This window comes from Camelus bactrianus, chromosome 12, assembly GCF_048773025.1.
Source record: "Camelus bactrianus isolate YW-2024 breed Bactrian camel chromosome 12, ASM4877302v1, whole genome shotgun sequence".
In the NCBI taxonomy this organism is placed as follows: domain Eukaryota; kingdom Metazoa; phylum Chordata; class Mammalia; order Artiodactyla; family Camelidae; genus Camelus; species Camelus bactrianus.
This window is the reverse complement of record NC_133550.1, coordinates 25,878,547-25,894,967: the sequence shown is the minus strand read 5'-3', so window position 1 is coordinate 25,894,967 and position 16,421 is coordinate 25,878,547. Positions and strand designations below refer to the sequence as shown.

Here is a 16,421-nt window from a genome sequence, read left to right as displayed (position 1 = left end):
AAATGGAAAGCAACCTTTAAAAACTGTTTAAAAATTGAAAAATTAATTACCGCAAAAAATGAAAAAATAAAGGCTTGAGCCTGCAGCAGGTCACTGAGGGGGTGGATAGAGATGAAGAGAATCAAAGGCTGAGCCCCGGGGCACCCCAATATTAAATGAGTGGAAAGAAATGGAGGAACCAGCAAAGGAGACGGACAAGCAGCAATCAGTAGGCAGGAGGGAGGAGACCAAGGGAGTGGCGTGTCCTGCGAGCTACGTGAAAACTGTCTATCAATGAACTGGAATCTGTGAGTCAAAAGTTCCTTTTTAAACCCAGACTGATTTTAGGGACTTCTCTAGGAAACATATAATATCCTTGCATAACAGAACACAGTGGGCAATGTGAATATTTCTTCTCTCCCTGTGCTTAATTATCACATACAGTTCTAATGGTTCAGAGTCCTGTCTCCACTGAATTTCATCTGTTTTCCTATTTGCAGTAGTATCACAGTTTAATTAAGTAAACTTAAAGTTTAGGTGTTACAGGGGTAGGGCACACTTACACAGAAATACCAAGTCAACACGTATGAGTAACATCTGAAATGAAATAACTGCAACATTATCTAATTATTAATCTTGTCATTTATCAAAATGACAAACTAAGGACCAAAACCAGGAGAAAGAAAGAGCTGTTCCTAACTTTAAACTTCATCATAACAAAACCCTCTAAACACAAAACGGCTAATATTTAATAATCGATCTGAGGTCATTCAGATAATATATTAATTAGTCAGTTAATTTCGAGGGTTTAGCCCAAAACTTATGAGTGTTGGAACCACTTTGACTGGGTTATCACTTCTAGGGATACAGATGAGTACTGACCTGAACAGTGTGGCATTAGAGGATTACCCCAACAAGGCACAAATGAAACCAGAACTGGAAGTCAGGTCAATGTCTTTGCAAGAAAAGAGATGCCTGGTGTATTTCTAGATGGTTTCCTGGAAACATTTATTCCCCTATAAAGCTGAGGCTGCCTGTTCTTAGCTTCTGATCACCCTTCTAAAGCAGAATTTCATGTGGTTATAGTAAAAAGAGACTTCAAGGTCATATTTCCTCCAAACAATAACTGAGCCCCAGAAACTAAATACCAACAACACTTCATGTGGTATATAGAACGTCCTATACTTCCATAGTGTCTATTTCTGATTTATCTCCAATACATTACTATTCTAAGAACTTGAACATAATCACATATCTATATATATCAAATTTTACTAAAAATGTGAAATTAAGTAACAATTTGAACATTTTAAATCACTGTTTTTACAACACAATGATAAACAGAATCCCAAACCCAAGCTAGGTTTCATTCACATTCCATAAAAATTAGTCAGATCCTTCCAACCTTCCTGGAGAACAAACAAGTACAAACAGCCATGTTCTAGCAAGCAGGGTGAACTCAGAGCAGACATTCGTTCCGAATCTGAGAATGACCCAGCCCTGAGAGGGTCAGTTAACGCTGAATGAAAGAAAAGGTAGAATAATTGACTGTGAGGTACCCAACATCCACTAATTGAATGAATGGATGAATAAAGATTAAAAACCTGGTCTGCAGTGAAAATTTCTGTAAAACAAAAAAAGTCTAGGATGGAAAAAACGGCCCTGACACAGGTCCTGAGAAAAGAGCCCTGGGGACTGAAACCCAACTGAACATCAAGTGAACCCGCGTTGTTATAATATATAAAAAGTTAATACAACCTTATTAGATGGAAGCCTTCCAGATCAAGTGAAGTAGCTGTCCTACACTTGGCATGAGTTAGACCTCACCTGGAAGGTTCTGTTTCATCCCAGGAAAGACCCAGTAAGAAGGACATTAGCAGTCCTAATACTCTCCAGAGGACGCCCCAGATTGCTAGCACAGGGCCTTGGACCTAAAGCTGCTCAATAAATAAGTATCCTGAGCGGATATTAAGAGTCTGGAAATCATATGAGAAATGATTAAGGGAGGCTGGAAGGAGGTGGGTGTCAGCTTAACACAGAATGCACCTTCTGACAGAGCTGCCCTCCAGTGAGGCAAGATGCCCAGCGAAGGAGGAATCCTAGCACGGAGAGTACTCCAGGGGGTGCTCCAGCTCACCCACCAGGGGTGTTACCGAAGGGCGGCTTGTACTAAGACGGAGATTGAAGTGAATGACTCCCAAGGGCCCTGTCAGCCCTGGGGTCCCTGGAACAGACATCGGGTCCTACAGAGGCTCTCTCCGCGGCTAGTCCCGCTCCCCCCGCCCCCGCAATGTGAGCCCCTGCTGGGCACCCTCTTCTTCAAAGAGGGAGGCTGTTGGGCTCCAGGCTGCAACTTGACCCTTTGCACAGCCGAGGACAGCAGCCCCGTGGGGCAACTTGTTGTGACAGAGACACCAACCCTGGACACTGGGTATTGCCTTACGCCTAAACCAGCCCTACCGTTTGCTTCCCTTCATCATCCCTCATACTCAGCTTGAAGCTGACTTTGAAGTCATCCCTCAAGAAACAATGATCTCTGGCTGGGAACTTTGTACCTGAGTGCTCCTTATCCAATAGCCAATTCTACATCCTTTTAAGTAATTTATAAGATGGGAGGATGGGGCCAGGGGACAACAATGGGAGCCTTCCAGGTCCCTTCCTCACACAAACACCCTGAATGCTTCGGAATAAAATTCCCCGCATATGGTTAGACCCCCCAACCACCACCCACAGGGGCAGTTTGCATGAGGCGACAGTGACACCTTGTGGTTATAAAAGTTAATCACATCCATGCTTAGTAAAAGAAAAAAACAATAAAAAGCCAATCCTTCTCCCCCTCCCTTGGTAGCTCTTATCCAAACAGATCTGATGGGAAGTTGGTTGGAAAATAGAAAGTCAGTAAGACAAGGAATCGTTAAAATGATGCGTGAAGAGCTTTACTACACACTCAATATAGCTAACTGCATTCATTCAGCCGTTGTACAGCCGAGGTTGATTCCCTGAATGCAGATCCACAAAGTTGCTGCTAGTCTATGTTGCACAAATCAAACATCATACATCAACTATAATGTCCAGTGCTTATTTAAATAGTGGGGAATCTTAAGACACTTGTGAAATGAGATTCCTTCCACTGATTCTTGTGAGGGTTTTTTTTCTCTCTTACAGTTGTCCCTCAAGGCTTTGTTTTATAATCACGACCCTTCAGCTCCAAGGCTAACTTGAAAGGGGAGAGACCCCACTGTGAGTTTCAGTATTTGGGGATCTAGGTGCCTGCGTGGTGTCCACCACACCACGGGAGACCAGCCACTGCTGCAGGTGACCCTGACTCAGACATGGGGAGATCTTTTAAGTGTCCACAGTACACTTCTTCTGAGTTATGCCTCTGGCATCATATCAAATTTTTAACTAGGGAGGGGATACACAAGAGAGCAAGTGAAGACACGGGCTTCTAGAAGCACTATCACGAGGTGGTTTAGGGTGTGAGAGCTGGAACCACACTGCCTGGGGCTCAATTCCACTCTCTGCCACTTTCAAGCTCTATGACGCTCAGAAACTTATTTATTCTCTCTAGGCCCAGGCTCCTCACCTGTAACATAAGAAGGAACACGAGTACCCACTCTTAGGGTGGTCATGAGAGTTAAAGGAAGTAATCCATGTTAGGCCCTTAGCACAGTGCCTGTCAAACAGGAAGCACTCAAAAATAATTATTGTTATCTTGGATTTATCTTCTTTCACTATCCCATAGACCAGCAGTTCTCAAGCTTTTTTGTCTTAGGACCCCTTTAACTTCTTAAAAATTTTAAATTCTTAAAAATTATAAGGACCCTAAAGAGCTTGAAGATATTTGTATGTGTTATATCTTTTGATATTTACTGTTTTGTAAGTCAATTCAAAATATCCGTATTCTTTTTTAAATGACAACTATAAACCCATTAATATAAATAACATTTTACCAAAAATAGCTCCATTTTCCAAAACAAACGTATCTGGTAAGAGAGTGGCATTGCTTTACACTTCCGCGAATTTCTTTCATGTCTCATTACTAAGACAGCTGGTTTCTCCTATCTGTTTCTGCACTCAATCTGTTCTAATGTCACATATCATCTAGTCTCTGAAAAACGCCTTGCACACTCACGAGAAAATGAGAGTGGAAGAGACAAATAACGTCTTAGTGTTGTTATGAACATAGTTTTGATCTCATGGACCCCTTGAAAGAACCTCAGAGACCCACAGGAGCCCCAGACCACACTCTGAGGTTTGCAGCTGTAGCCCACTGCATCAGTCCAGATTTTCCGCTGTCAAGATCAGTACAACAGAGTCACAGGTCCCAAGTCAGCTCATTGTCAGCATCTGGGAGGATTTTCACAGACTACAAACCCAATGGACCTGAACGTGAAAACACAATTGCTAGTGCAGCCATGAGCTTGCCCTGCTGAAAGGAGGCAGGAAGACCTTTCACCCAAGCCTACCTTACGCCATCTGGTTCAGAAACTCAGACCCAGGTCCCACAGAAGGCCAGATCTCCACCTCCCTCGCATGGATGAAATGCGGTTGTGACTAATAATATTATTACAGAATCCATCCATCTCTCTGGGTTGAGGTACCTAATTGTTTTTTGTCATTGTTTTTCTCGTTTGTTTCAGTTTTTTGTTTTTCGGTTTTTTTTGGGAAAGAGAGTCAATTCAAAGAAAATAAAATGGTAGCTTGGTATAATTCCTTTTTTAGAAAACACTTTTTTAAAATCTGGAAATCCAATGGTTGGATGTGACTTAATCATTAGTTTGCTATTTTTACATTACAGGTTGACCTGCTGTTTTTGGCAAGCCTTTACACAAATTTTGATGCTGAAACCCTCTTAAAAGTGTTTTACATATTCTTTCCTCTCTTGACCTTTCAAGCCACTTCAATACAACTCCAAGGTGACATCATAGTCACTATGTCCCTCCATGACGCCCAAAAGCACAACCAAGGCAAACTCAAGCAACAGTTCATTCTCTGCACCCAGTGGGGACGGTTCCTGAGTGGGTTCCTTCCAGAGAACATCTCTAGGACAGTGTTTAAACGGAGGGCAGAACCAGGCTCTCTGGGACTGACTGCTTTGAGTGCAGAGCCTACGTTTCACTCTCCACAAGGATCTACAACACAGGTTCTCTCTCCCCACCCCACCCCCTGTCGTTGTAGAAACTTGGAAAGTTACCGTATCCATCAAAACCTTGAGCTGCTGGCTCCACAACCCAAATCAAAGCAGCCCAAGTGGAGAGGGGGTCTCTGGAGGAAATGCTCATTTACTGGAAACACTCTGCAGCAATTCCACGCAGCTCAGCAGCGCTAGGAAAATAAAAACAATATGATGTGTCAATTGTTGGCTGCCAAATTTTTAACACACGTAACATATTTGTACGAATATAAACAGGACACTAATTGAAAATTTTCTGACCCTTAGGTGAAGCACATTCTAATCTCCAGAGCTATCTGATCTACCTCTGTCTCTGTCTCTCTGTAAGATCTACCTTGTGACTATTACTATTTCTCTACCTATGTCTCTTATCTACACATATGATCCCAGTAACTTTTTACTTGCTGTTCCTTCTGCCTGGAACAGCTTTCCCTCAAATATCTGCGTGAGGACCTGCAGCCCGGGAGTGGTCCCTGCGGGCTCTGTGCTCTCTGGTCAGCTTCCTGTGACTCCCGCACAACTCCAATGTCAACGGTACACTCCATGCACGTGGGAAGGGAAGGGACATACACAGCGTTCTTACCAGAACATCATTGTATGTTACTCAGTTACTCTGAGTTACCATTGTCATCCATGAAAAAGAGAGTGGGCCAGATCAGTGGTCTCTCACACTCTGCTCTCCAGGACCCCAAGGCCTCCACGGAGCAGCTTGGCAGTGACCTCAGGCAACAAGAGCAAAACCAAGTGGGGAGGGCTTTGGCCCCTCCACACCCTGCCCCCCTGGCCAACCAGAGTGGCTCTGAAATTGCTCAGATTTGCTTTGAATACAAGGTTCTGTTGTGGATCTGAAAAATCCAGAAATACACCCTAAAACATACGGGAATTTAGTATGGGATAAAAGAGGCATTTCAAATCAATAAGGGGGAGATGAATTACTTAATCAATGGTGTGCTAACCAATGGGTAGCCATCTAGGAAAAAAATGCTAAGATGGAACCTAGTGCACGTCTTATACAAAAGTAAATTCCAGGTGGATCAATGATTTGAGCATGAAAAGTGAAACCCATAAAAGTCGTAGAAGAAAAAAGAGAATTTTCAAATAATTACAAAGATGTGGAGAAGGCTCTTCTAAATATCACACAAAACCCAGAAGCTATAAAAGAAAAGACTGATGAATTTGAAAAAATAAGAAATACTTTTAAATGTGTATATATGTCAACAAATTAGCATAAACAAATTTAAAGATAATCATCAAAGTAAGAAAAATATCACAAGTCACATTCCAGACAAGGACATTTTTCTTAGTGCATAAAGAACTTGTATCAATAAGAAAAAAAAAATGAGCAAAGGCTGTGAACAAAGGATATATAAATGAGTTTTAAATGTTAACCCCAAGCATATTTTTAAATGTACATCAAATATCTGACCAGAAAGTTTGATAAGATTGAGGAATGTGAGGGTAGATGGAATTGGGTATTTTCATACATCACCAATGAAAGTAAAAATTTATAGAACATTTGTGGACAGTAATTTGGCAGCTTTATTAAAATCTAAAATGCACAATGTTAACAAGTAATCCCATTTCTAGGAGTTTATCCTACAGCTAAACTTGCTCATTTACAACATAACAACAGATATACAAGAATATGCATATTCTGTAGGTGTGGAACTGGAAGCAAACAAACTCTCCAACAATGGACAAGAGGATAAATCCACTGTGCACAGTCACGTGGAAATTGACGCAGCAGTTACAAAGAATGAGGTCGCTACCGGCACAGTTATGGAATGACTTCCATGATACAGTAAGTGAAAAAGTTTCAGAAGGTTATTATGCCACTACTTATGAAAATGTCTGTGTGAATATGCTTGAATATGCATAAAAAGCATTTCTGGAAGGGTATGCAAGAAAACAGCAGCAGCGGTTTCCAGTGGATGGGGAGACTGGATGGATAAGAGACAAGAGAGACCTCGTTTTTCCTATGTACTTTTTTGTACATTTTACATTTTCACCACGTGCAAATACTCCTTTTTTAAAGTGAAAGTGTTATTTTGTAAATGTTCTGTTGCTTAAAAATATTGCAAACCACTGAGCTACATGATCTCCAGGTCTGACATTTAGTGATCCCATTTTTCCAATACACTTTTATATTAAGTGATTCCACGACTCTGATATGTTTCTCACTTGAAAAATGCACTAGAAACTTGGTCCACAGCTCCATATGCAAAAAACAGAAAAAAAAAATCTTTAAGCTTTTCACCATCTACTAGGTTCTGTTCCATGTATGTTTGTGGAGTTTATCACATGACAGTTACATGTGACCTGACTTTTTCACAGACTCAGCAAATTTGGGGTCCAGATACATACAGTCCCTGGAACAGCAATGACGCAAACCACTGCTCTCACAGACATACACTAAGGCAGGGCCTACAAAGTCTTCCCATCCCCTTAACACTGTGCAAGGTTTTCTTGAAATCCTCAAGGGGTGCTTCTCTTGTGTTCCCAAACAGGTGTGCTCCCAGCGGGTGCTCCCACCTGCCGAGCCCTGCAGATCCCTCCTCCACCCAGCCCTGCTGCTTCCCGGCAGACACCCACAGAGATGTGCTGCAGCCTCTCTGTGACAGAGCTGCCTAGGCACCTGAGAAAGGCTGAGGGGTGCCCTCTGTTTCCATTACACTCTGTGGGGACAGTTCCACAAGTATGCTGCCTGGACTCCCAAATGTGGTGGAATTTGGTTAAAACAACCCTTTCACGTTTTGCTTATGGTTGCTCTGCTCTCCACAGGACTTGGCTGTGAACGCGGATGGGGCTGGAAAGACAGGTTAAATTGGCAGAAAATGGTTTCATACTCAGAATCACCTCTCCTTCTGCGACAAGGAGAGACAGGCCAAAGAAGATTCAGAGGCTGGAGGGAAGAACTCTCTTTGTAGAACAAGAACCACACTTTCTGACTCTGTCACCAATTTATGCTCTGTTGTTATGATGGGGAGGACAGAGCCAAAAATAATACAGTGGTCTGAATCACTGTAAATAAAAATATTAGCTACTTTTTATTGACTGTACCCACTACTTTGCCTTCTTAACTTGTAATCTTCATAAAATCCCCGTTTCAATGAACAGATTTTTTTATATGAATGATAGAAACCTGACCAAACTGGCTAAAACCAAAAATCGGAATGTTGACTGATGTAATAAATGGTGTAGAGAGGTTAATTTAGCTTCAGGTATGGCCTGATCCAGGGGTCATCTGATATGAAAAGGGCCTGGTTTCTGTTTCTCAGCTCTGCTTGTTCAGTGTTGACTCATTTCTCCAACAAATTCTCCCCTTATGATTACAAGACGGCTTCCAGAAGCAATCCTGGGTTTTTTCCTTCCAGGTTCAAATCCACTAGAAATAAGCAAGTCAGATTCCCCAAGAGTTCAAAACAAGAGCCCAGGAATTGGGCTTTGCCCATGTGCTTGACCAAAGATCAGACACCATGGAGGGGGAAGATGGAGAGTCCTGAGTGGCTTATGTTGGGCCCTGTGCTCCTGAGGCATCCACCTCACCTGACACACATGCAGAGAGTTTTAAGAGAACTGACTCCTAAGGCAAAATCAGGGCATTGTTGCCAAAGGAAGGTAGTTCATTCTAGGCAGCAAAAACAGCAGGTGTCCACAACAATGAGGCTGAAACTACTCTGATTGCACAGATGTGGAAATAGAAGGTCCCAGATGTTAAGAAATTTATACAAAGCCGTATTATCAGAAAGTGGCATAGATTGGATCTGACCCTATTACTGTGTGTGATAAGACTAAAATGATGAGTGGGTATTTCCCAGGCAACCTGGAGCAAGGAGGGTGCTCTGGGCAGAGGTTAATGACCACGCAGAGGTGTGGGGAGTGCAAGGAGCTCTCAGGGAATTTCAGGTTGTTGTATGCAAAGTTCTCAGACAGTGCAAAGCAAAGAGCTCAGGCTCTGGTGCCAGAGGGATCAAGACTCTATTATTCACCACAAGGTGACCGTGGCCAAGGACACAACCACTCACTACACTTTTATCATCTCTAACATGGACAACGTGCTTTGTGAGGTTCTTGGGAAGAAAATGCCAGTGAGACAACACATATAAAGAAGCGAGCACAGTGCCTAGCAGACAGGACCTCAACAAATGGTTGATGTTACCTAGCTGGTAAGGATAGACTGCAGAAGGCAGTGAACGGGAAAGACGGTAGAAAAATAAGGTGGAAAAACAGCTACGGGCCAGATCAAACTAAGGTAAAGGTTTTAGCTTTTATCCTCCAGACAATGGGGGATCAACTGAAGGATTTTGACCAGAGGAATAGTCTGATCAGTTTCTCATTTTAGAATGATCATTCCAGCATCAATAGGTAGCCACAGCAACAGAGAGACGTGGGGTGGGGTGGGAGAGACTAGTTGAAAGACCATTAAAATAGGTTGACCAGTGGTTGCCAAACCTAATTCAGTATCAGAATTTCCAGGGGAGGTTTTTTGTTTTGCTGTTGCTTTGTTTTGTTTTAATAGATTTCTAGACTTCCCAGGGGCTAGGAGACAACTGGGTTGAGTTATTACCTAATTCTCACCCAGAGAGCTGTCGGCCCCTTTGGGAAAATGATCCACCTCCCTCGCAGTGATCAGCACTGCCTAAAGAAAAACTAGAAGTGTTATAAGAATATGCAGAAGGAACGTAGATATTAAGAAACAGTCACATTTCTGGGGTTTTAACCTTAAAAAGAAGACTCTGAAGGGCACTGAAATGCAGAGTGGAGCAATCAGAAAAGGCTTGCCTGTGCTGGAAGGAATGAAGAGAATGGGACAGAGCATGAATTTGCAGAAGGTCATTGGGCTTGATCAGAGCTGAGCACCAGAAAAGAAGTAGACTCAGCTTCAGGAGATAGCCAGCAGGGAACCTCATGGGAGCTGATCCAACCCCAACAGTCTATGGGTCTCCATTCAGTCCCCATTTGATTGAGCATAGGTGCCTTTGTGGAAGACACACTGCATGGTCCTGCTTTTAGCCATTATCCAGTAAGGGCCTCCCATCCATGGCTGTATCCCAGTGACCCTGACTCCAGACTTGGCCAAAACTGTCATCTGAACAGCTGCGTGTGGATGATAAATAACTGCCATTTCAGTAACGCAGATACTCATGGGTCATTGCCCTTCCACCCTATGGGTGAACCATAATTCACTCAACCATTTCCCCTATTCTCAGATGTTTCCATTATTTCCAAATGTCCTCTAGTAAATTTAACACTGCAATGAAAATTTGCACATAAAACCTTAACTGCTATCATTTCCAACTCTAAAATGTCTACTATTCTTTGATGAAACCTTGGTACTTTCTCAAGCTCAAGTTACCAAGTCCCAAGGACTAGCCTTTCCTTCTCAAAGGATGTAATTAGAGATCATTTGATAAATTTTAATATTTGTTGGTTTGGTTTTTTTTAAACCCGTGGTGAGCAAAGAATAAAAGATATTTTCCTTAACCTGCTAAAAGATACCTACCAGGAATCTCAGCAGACATCTTACTTAAAGGTTTTCTTAAAAGTCAGGAATGAAATATGAATGCCCATTATCACAGCTTCTATCAATGCTGGAGGTCCTAGGGGGAAAAAAAGAAACTACTGCCTCATCCAGAGGTGTAGGAAAACAGGCATTCTCGTTGACTGCTTGTATCTTAAGTTCAATCTTTAAGGATGGCAATTTGACTATATACATGTATACTTGTTTTTTAAATGCACATACTTACTGACCCTGCAACTCCACCTCGATGAATATACCCTAAGAAAAGTCTTAGGGCTGTACACAGAGATATAAGTATTAGGGTCTTCTCTCCAGCACTATCTACAATCAAAGCCACCTGTCTGAGATACACACTACCATACATAAAGTAGGTAATGAGCAAGCATTGACCACATACCACAGGAAACTATATTCAATATCTTATAACAACCTATAATGGAAAACTGTACAAATACAGATAGATGTGTATAACCAAATCAGCTTGCTGTACACCTGAAACTAACACAATATCGTAAATCAGTTATACTTCAATTTAAAGAAAAACCACCTGGTTGACAACAAGGCACTGGATATGTGAATTCTGGCATGAACACATTATGAAATACTAGCCCCTGAGAACGATGCTGGGGAGGAGCATATGCTGGAAGGAAAGCTTCAGCTAGTTTCCCCAGTATAAACTTTTTGCAGAGAGTGGCATGGGTGTACACACACACACATAAAAGAACATACTGGAAAGACCCATGCTAGGATACCAGTGATTCTTTGTGCTGTTTTTCAAATTTTTTTAAAACCTGTGTCACTTTTCTAATTAAGAAACATATTTAAAATGCTGCCTCAGATGATGGCTGTGGGCAGCAAAAGAAAGTGGCACAGAAAGAGTGAAGGGAGATTGTGTGAGGGGAGGCGGCAGCAGCTCTAAGCCGGACCACGGCTCTCTGTTCATCTAGAAGCCATAAGACCAAAAAGCTACATTATGTCCTTATTGCTCGGTTTTATTATAACAAAGAAAAATGACAGATCTACATGTAGCTTTAATACACACACATACATTCACACACATATAGACATTCTTGAGGAAACTTCTTATTTATATTCAGGAACCCATCATTCTGCCAAGTCCTTGGCAGATCATAGGCCATCCTGCAACCCAGATAGATTTTACTGGGCTGTTTCCTTGGTTCACATGACCCGGGCGGGGTTAAGCTGAAGAGAAAAGAGAAGGGGGTGGGGAATGTCACAACAGCATTCGTCGCACACGCTCAGATAAAAAAAAAAATTCACAATAGCTACAACCATGAGAATCTTTATGCATTTATCTTTGTAATCAATACAGTTCTTCAGAACAAGAGAGACCAAAAAAGGGAATACAATAGTCCAGTTACAGCCCTATAGGTTGACATTACAATCTAGGTTTAGATTATCTGGAGGCTTTTCGAAGAGGACTGAGGTGCAGAGACATCTGGAGTTGACTCCCGACCTAAGTGCTGACAGGGCACAGACATTTCTAAACAATAAAGGAACCACTACTTGGTAAGTACTTCTGGTGCTGGCATACAGTGTCCAATACAAAGGAAGGTGAAAGTCCATAGTGGTCTTCGTACATGCTGTGTGGTAGAGGTGACAGCAGAGTTCTTTATTTCCTAAAGTCGGCAAAGTTCATAAAGTGACTAATTCACATGGTGATGACATAGTACAAGCATGCACTTTAACGGTACAGAGTGCTTTAACAGGAATCTGTCGGTTTGTAAAATCCCAGCAAGGTCATTTTTACTTCAAAGGACTATTATCCTTTCAGTCATTTTATTCATTCATTCAGCAAATACTTCTTGCAAACCACGTGCCATCTCACCCATCCCTTTCTCAGGAAGACCAACACCGGGAAACTGGTACAGCAGGTGCTCCTAACCCTAAGGGCGGTTGGTAGACAGTGATGCACAATCCTCAGAACTGTAGTAAGTGGCTACACCGCATTACCCGTGTCCCTGAACCCAGACCCTCTGGGAGCTGGGAACTTGGAGCTGACTCAAGAGAAGAAAGTACAATTCTCTATTCAAGTCAGACATCCCTCAAGGAGACCATGACTATTCTGACTCACTTGAGGCGGGGGAGGAGAAAAGAATATAAGGTGGAATCATTCTTAGCTGTAAAGTTTAGCAGATAGAAGAAAACTGTGTCATTTGCTTAACTTTGGAAAAGGCAGTGGGTCTCAGCCCAGCGTGGGGGGAGGGGCATATGCAAATTAATCCCGACTCTCCACCTACACACCCTCCTCAAGACACAGGCTGTGGGCGTGGCTGCTTTTTAAGAAGCTGCATACTAACTTCGGATGGCATGGAATTCAAGATCAAAACCGCAATAACTTATTAGTCATATTTTCCATCTTCAATTCTTTGGCGGGTAAAAACACCACAAAAGGGGTAACTCTTCTTGTGCACGTCATTCTTGTGTTCTCTGTTCAAAAAAGCCCGCACGACAGCATTCTTATATAAACTTCACACGTTATATTTATATAAAAATTAGTACCTCTCATAGTAAAAACCCTTCCTAAAACTGAAGCTTTGGTTTCCAAATTAGCAATCCAGTTAAACTGAAATCAATATTGACCACATCAACAAAATGCCTGCAAGCCTGGCCAAGGTTTTTGAGAAGAGGATAAAGATGCTGAGTCTATTCTTCTAGTGATGGTGGGAGGAGGGGACTGAGGAGTGAGCCTTTCGTCCAGCCAAATAGCAGCTACGTAAAGCATTCTTAAAATGAACCACCTTTTCAGGTAAGGTCAGAGCTGGTTTTATGAAACGCCATCACAGGACTCTGTACCATCTGGAGAAAGGTCCTTGGAGTCAGGAGGGAGTGCAGCGAATGGTTTCCCAGTCTTGATTTCTAAAACCTACGTAGCCAATGCATTTGTGTATAAAGAGCATGAAATCCGCCGATTGCACCGGAGGGAGTGTGGCCGAGTCACACTGAGTACCGGGAATATTGACCTTGAGTATCTGAAGTGCTACTTCCCCTCTGCGCAGCTCAGAGCTCCCATCTGCATAGTGGGGATAACAGGTGGTGTCTCTGACCCGCTGGGACGGGGGGAGGAATGGGTGAGAGAGAGCCAGAAAGCACTGAGGCCTTCTACAGGGAAAGGCAGTGTTCCAATAACAAAGTACTCAACAAAGTACCTCAATCAAGAAAAAGCACAAAATTCAAGTAACAGTTGTAGGTGCTATGTTCTGGCTTTTGCGCAGAGGCTTCCCGCATCTGCAGTGGAGAGCTGGTAGGTAAATGAGCTGTGTGGCACAGGATGCCAGACAAGCTCCATGTAGAGCCCATTAATCACCCCACCACTGAGGACCAAAACTCTCCTTAAGAGGAGAACACCAACCTTGGGGAAAGCTTAGTGGAATTAGCAAGCTGCTCAGAGCACATGCTTAATGCCTATCCCATTTGTGTCCTCTGCATAAGATCTTCAAGTTGGTGATCGACTTTCATTTCAACAGATAAAGGTTTTCTTCATTTTGCAGGTGGAAATAGAAGGTGAAAGAAAGGCTGTCTAGATTTTTCTCCTGCACCTTGGTGGAAGGATAAAAACCAGTTTTGAGACTGGCTGAAGGAAACTACAGAAGGAAACACACACACATACAAACATTCCCCTCAGTAGGGCATGAAGAGGGAAATGGGGAAGTTTTTTTGCAACTAAGAAACTTACTTTCTTGTTACAGTTTCTGACCTAGCAAGCTGGTGTGTGCATGCTTGAGTATTGAAAACACCCAGAGAACTGGAAGGTTTTGGGGAGGGGGTAGTCACGGGGATCCCACAGGCCCTCAGAACAGGAGAAAGGAAAAGGGGTTAACAGTCTAGATACAAAGTCTTTTTTCAACAGCTCACAATGAAAAGTTGGAAAAACTTCACACGTTAAAACCACAATAATTTATTTCACCACAAGAACCCACTGTATTAGTGATCGGTGGATGGGAAGATGTTCCCATTCTAGCTCCCATTATAAAACTTCCAATTCCCATCTTTATAGACTGTTGCTCATCTCTGAACCAATCTATTCGTGTTCACTGGACAAGTGATGCTCTTCTGAAGCCACTGCGCCAGAACCCTCCTGCCACCGTGAAATGGTGAAGGCAGGTGCGCGGTTTCTGAGCGACGTCACCGCTTCTTCGTGCCACTGTTCCCGCCGCTGGGCTTGCTGAAGCTCCTGCTCATGTGAGGAAAGTGCACGGTTGGGGTTCTTTCCGTAGGACCATATAATCCCAAATTCCTGGCAGTGGCGGACTTCCGCAGTGGCTTGACGCTGGGGAAGGGGCTGAAGATGGGGGTTTTCGGGGGGCCGCCCTGGGGAGACTTGCGGGTGGCCTTGTTTTCTCCAGGTGCATCGGGCGGCTCTGGGATGTGCACGCTGGGCTCGGGGCCAGCAGCATCCTCCATCGGGTTCAATTCCAAGGCTTCTAACTTCACCTGGACGGCGGACACACCGGCATCGGCATCCCCGAACAGCGGCTCCGGGGATTGCCCTTCGATGGTCCTCCCCGGGCCCCCGTCGGAGCTGCCGCCTTCCCTTCCAGCTGTCGCGGCACAACCGGAGGAAAAGGCCTCCGCGGCGCCCAGGTTGTGAGTCTTGCCGCCCTCATTCTGCTCTTGGATCAGCCCGATGGTGTCCCCGCAGCCCAGCTGACTCTTGGTCCTTGTCACATTCTTTTTGTGGACCCGGATGTGAGTCCGCCAGGGAGAATTGAGCTTCGTCTTAAGGTCTTCGTAGGGGACAGGAGATACTTTGCCTCCTGTGTGACCCGAGATGTGGATGACAGCATTCTTGGCAGCTCTGTGGGACAATTTCATCTTCTTTCCTAAAAGAAGGTGGTTTATAACTGGAGAGCTGTTTACCTGAGATGGGAGAATGCTGGTCACTGGCCCTTTGTCTGAAAGAAACGTTGAAAGGTTGTGTGAAAACGTACCACAGAGACAGACAGCCATCACTGAACAGGAGTCACAAACAGGTTGTCCCCAGATCCCACATATTTCCCAGGTATGGGGCAGAGTTGTGTAACTGAAGGCAGCAGGAACTGAATTCAATCCTAGAGCCTGGGGTACCAATTCCTTCCTTTTCAAAGAGGAGGAGACAAGGGGCCAAGAATACAAAAAGGAACAGACTGACCCCTTATTACTAAGTAGAATCCAGACTCCCGAATGCTTTTTATGAAGAGATTTTGTCTCTGAGAAGCAGCCTCGGAAGTCTCGTATCTAGGAAATCTTTGAAGATTTTTTAAAACAATAAGCCAAGCATTATGACCATATGGATTACCAGCTGTCAGCTTCCAAGATGTAGGAAAACAACACACTGCATATTATTAAGTGAGAGACAGCAAAATGAGAGAAGTGCTAAGAAGGTGGTAAAAATGCAGTGAAGTCACAGCTACCCAGTGCCTGGTCTCAGGTATGAAAAACCACTCCTGTGTCCTCAATGGACGTTTGAAAGCAAACTGAAAGCTGGAAAGCACCAAAAGCTGTGTTCTCCTGGAGGGCACTGTTGATAGTATTACGGTTCTCCTGTGGCTGTGACCAAGCCCCTACTTCCCATGAAGCTTCAACACTCATGGCCCTGGGGATGGCGGCAGCAGGGCGATCGACAGGGAGAAGGCCCCTCCAGCTTCGTGTGAACGACCTTGTGTTGTGGCTGAACTCCCTCCCATGCTTCTCAACCACTGTCCTCTATCTACCTCTGCTCACAGTCCAATCTTCACTGAAACT

At 43.6% G+C, this 16,421-nt stretch overlaps 1 protein-coding gene across 4 annotated transcripts in view; it reads right to left on the bottom strand.

The window, feature by feature from the left end:
- Window positions 1-11,963: 11,963 nt before the first annotated feature.
- The window catches only part of TBC1D30 (TBC1 domain family member 30), a 73,543-nt gene continuing 69,085 nt past the window's right edge, over window positions 11,964-16,421 (bottom strand). For 2 of the 4 annotated variants that reach the window (XM_074375076.1, XM_074375078.1), the window contains one exon: window positions 11,964-15,520. In XM_074375076.1, the coding sequence (XP_074231177.1) occupies window positions 14,823-15,520 (698 nt within the window). In that variant the 3' untranslated portion in view covers window positions 11,964-14,822. Of the gene's footprint in view, window positions 15,593-16,421 lie in introns of all 4 variants that reach the window. The other 2 variants (XM_074375075.1, XM_074375077.1) reach the window with 1 other exon arrangement.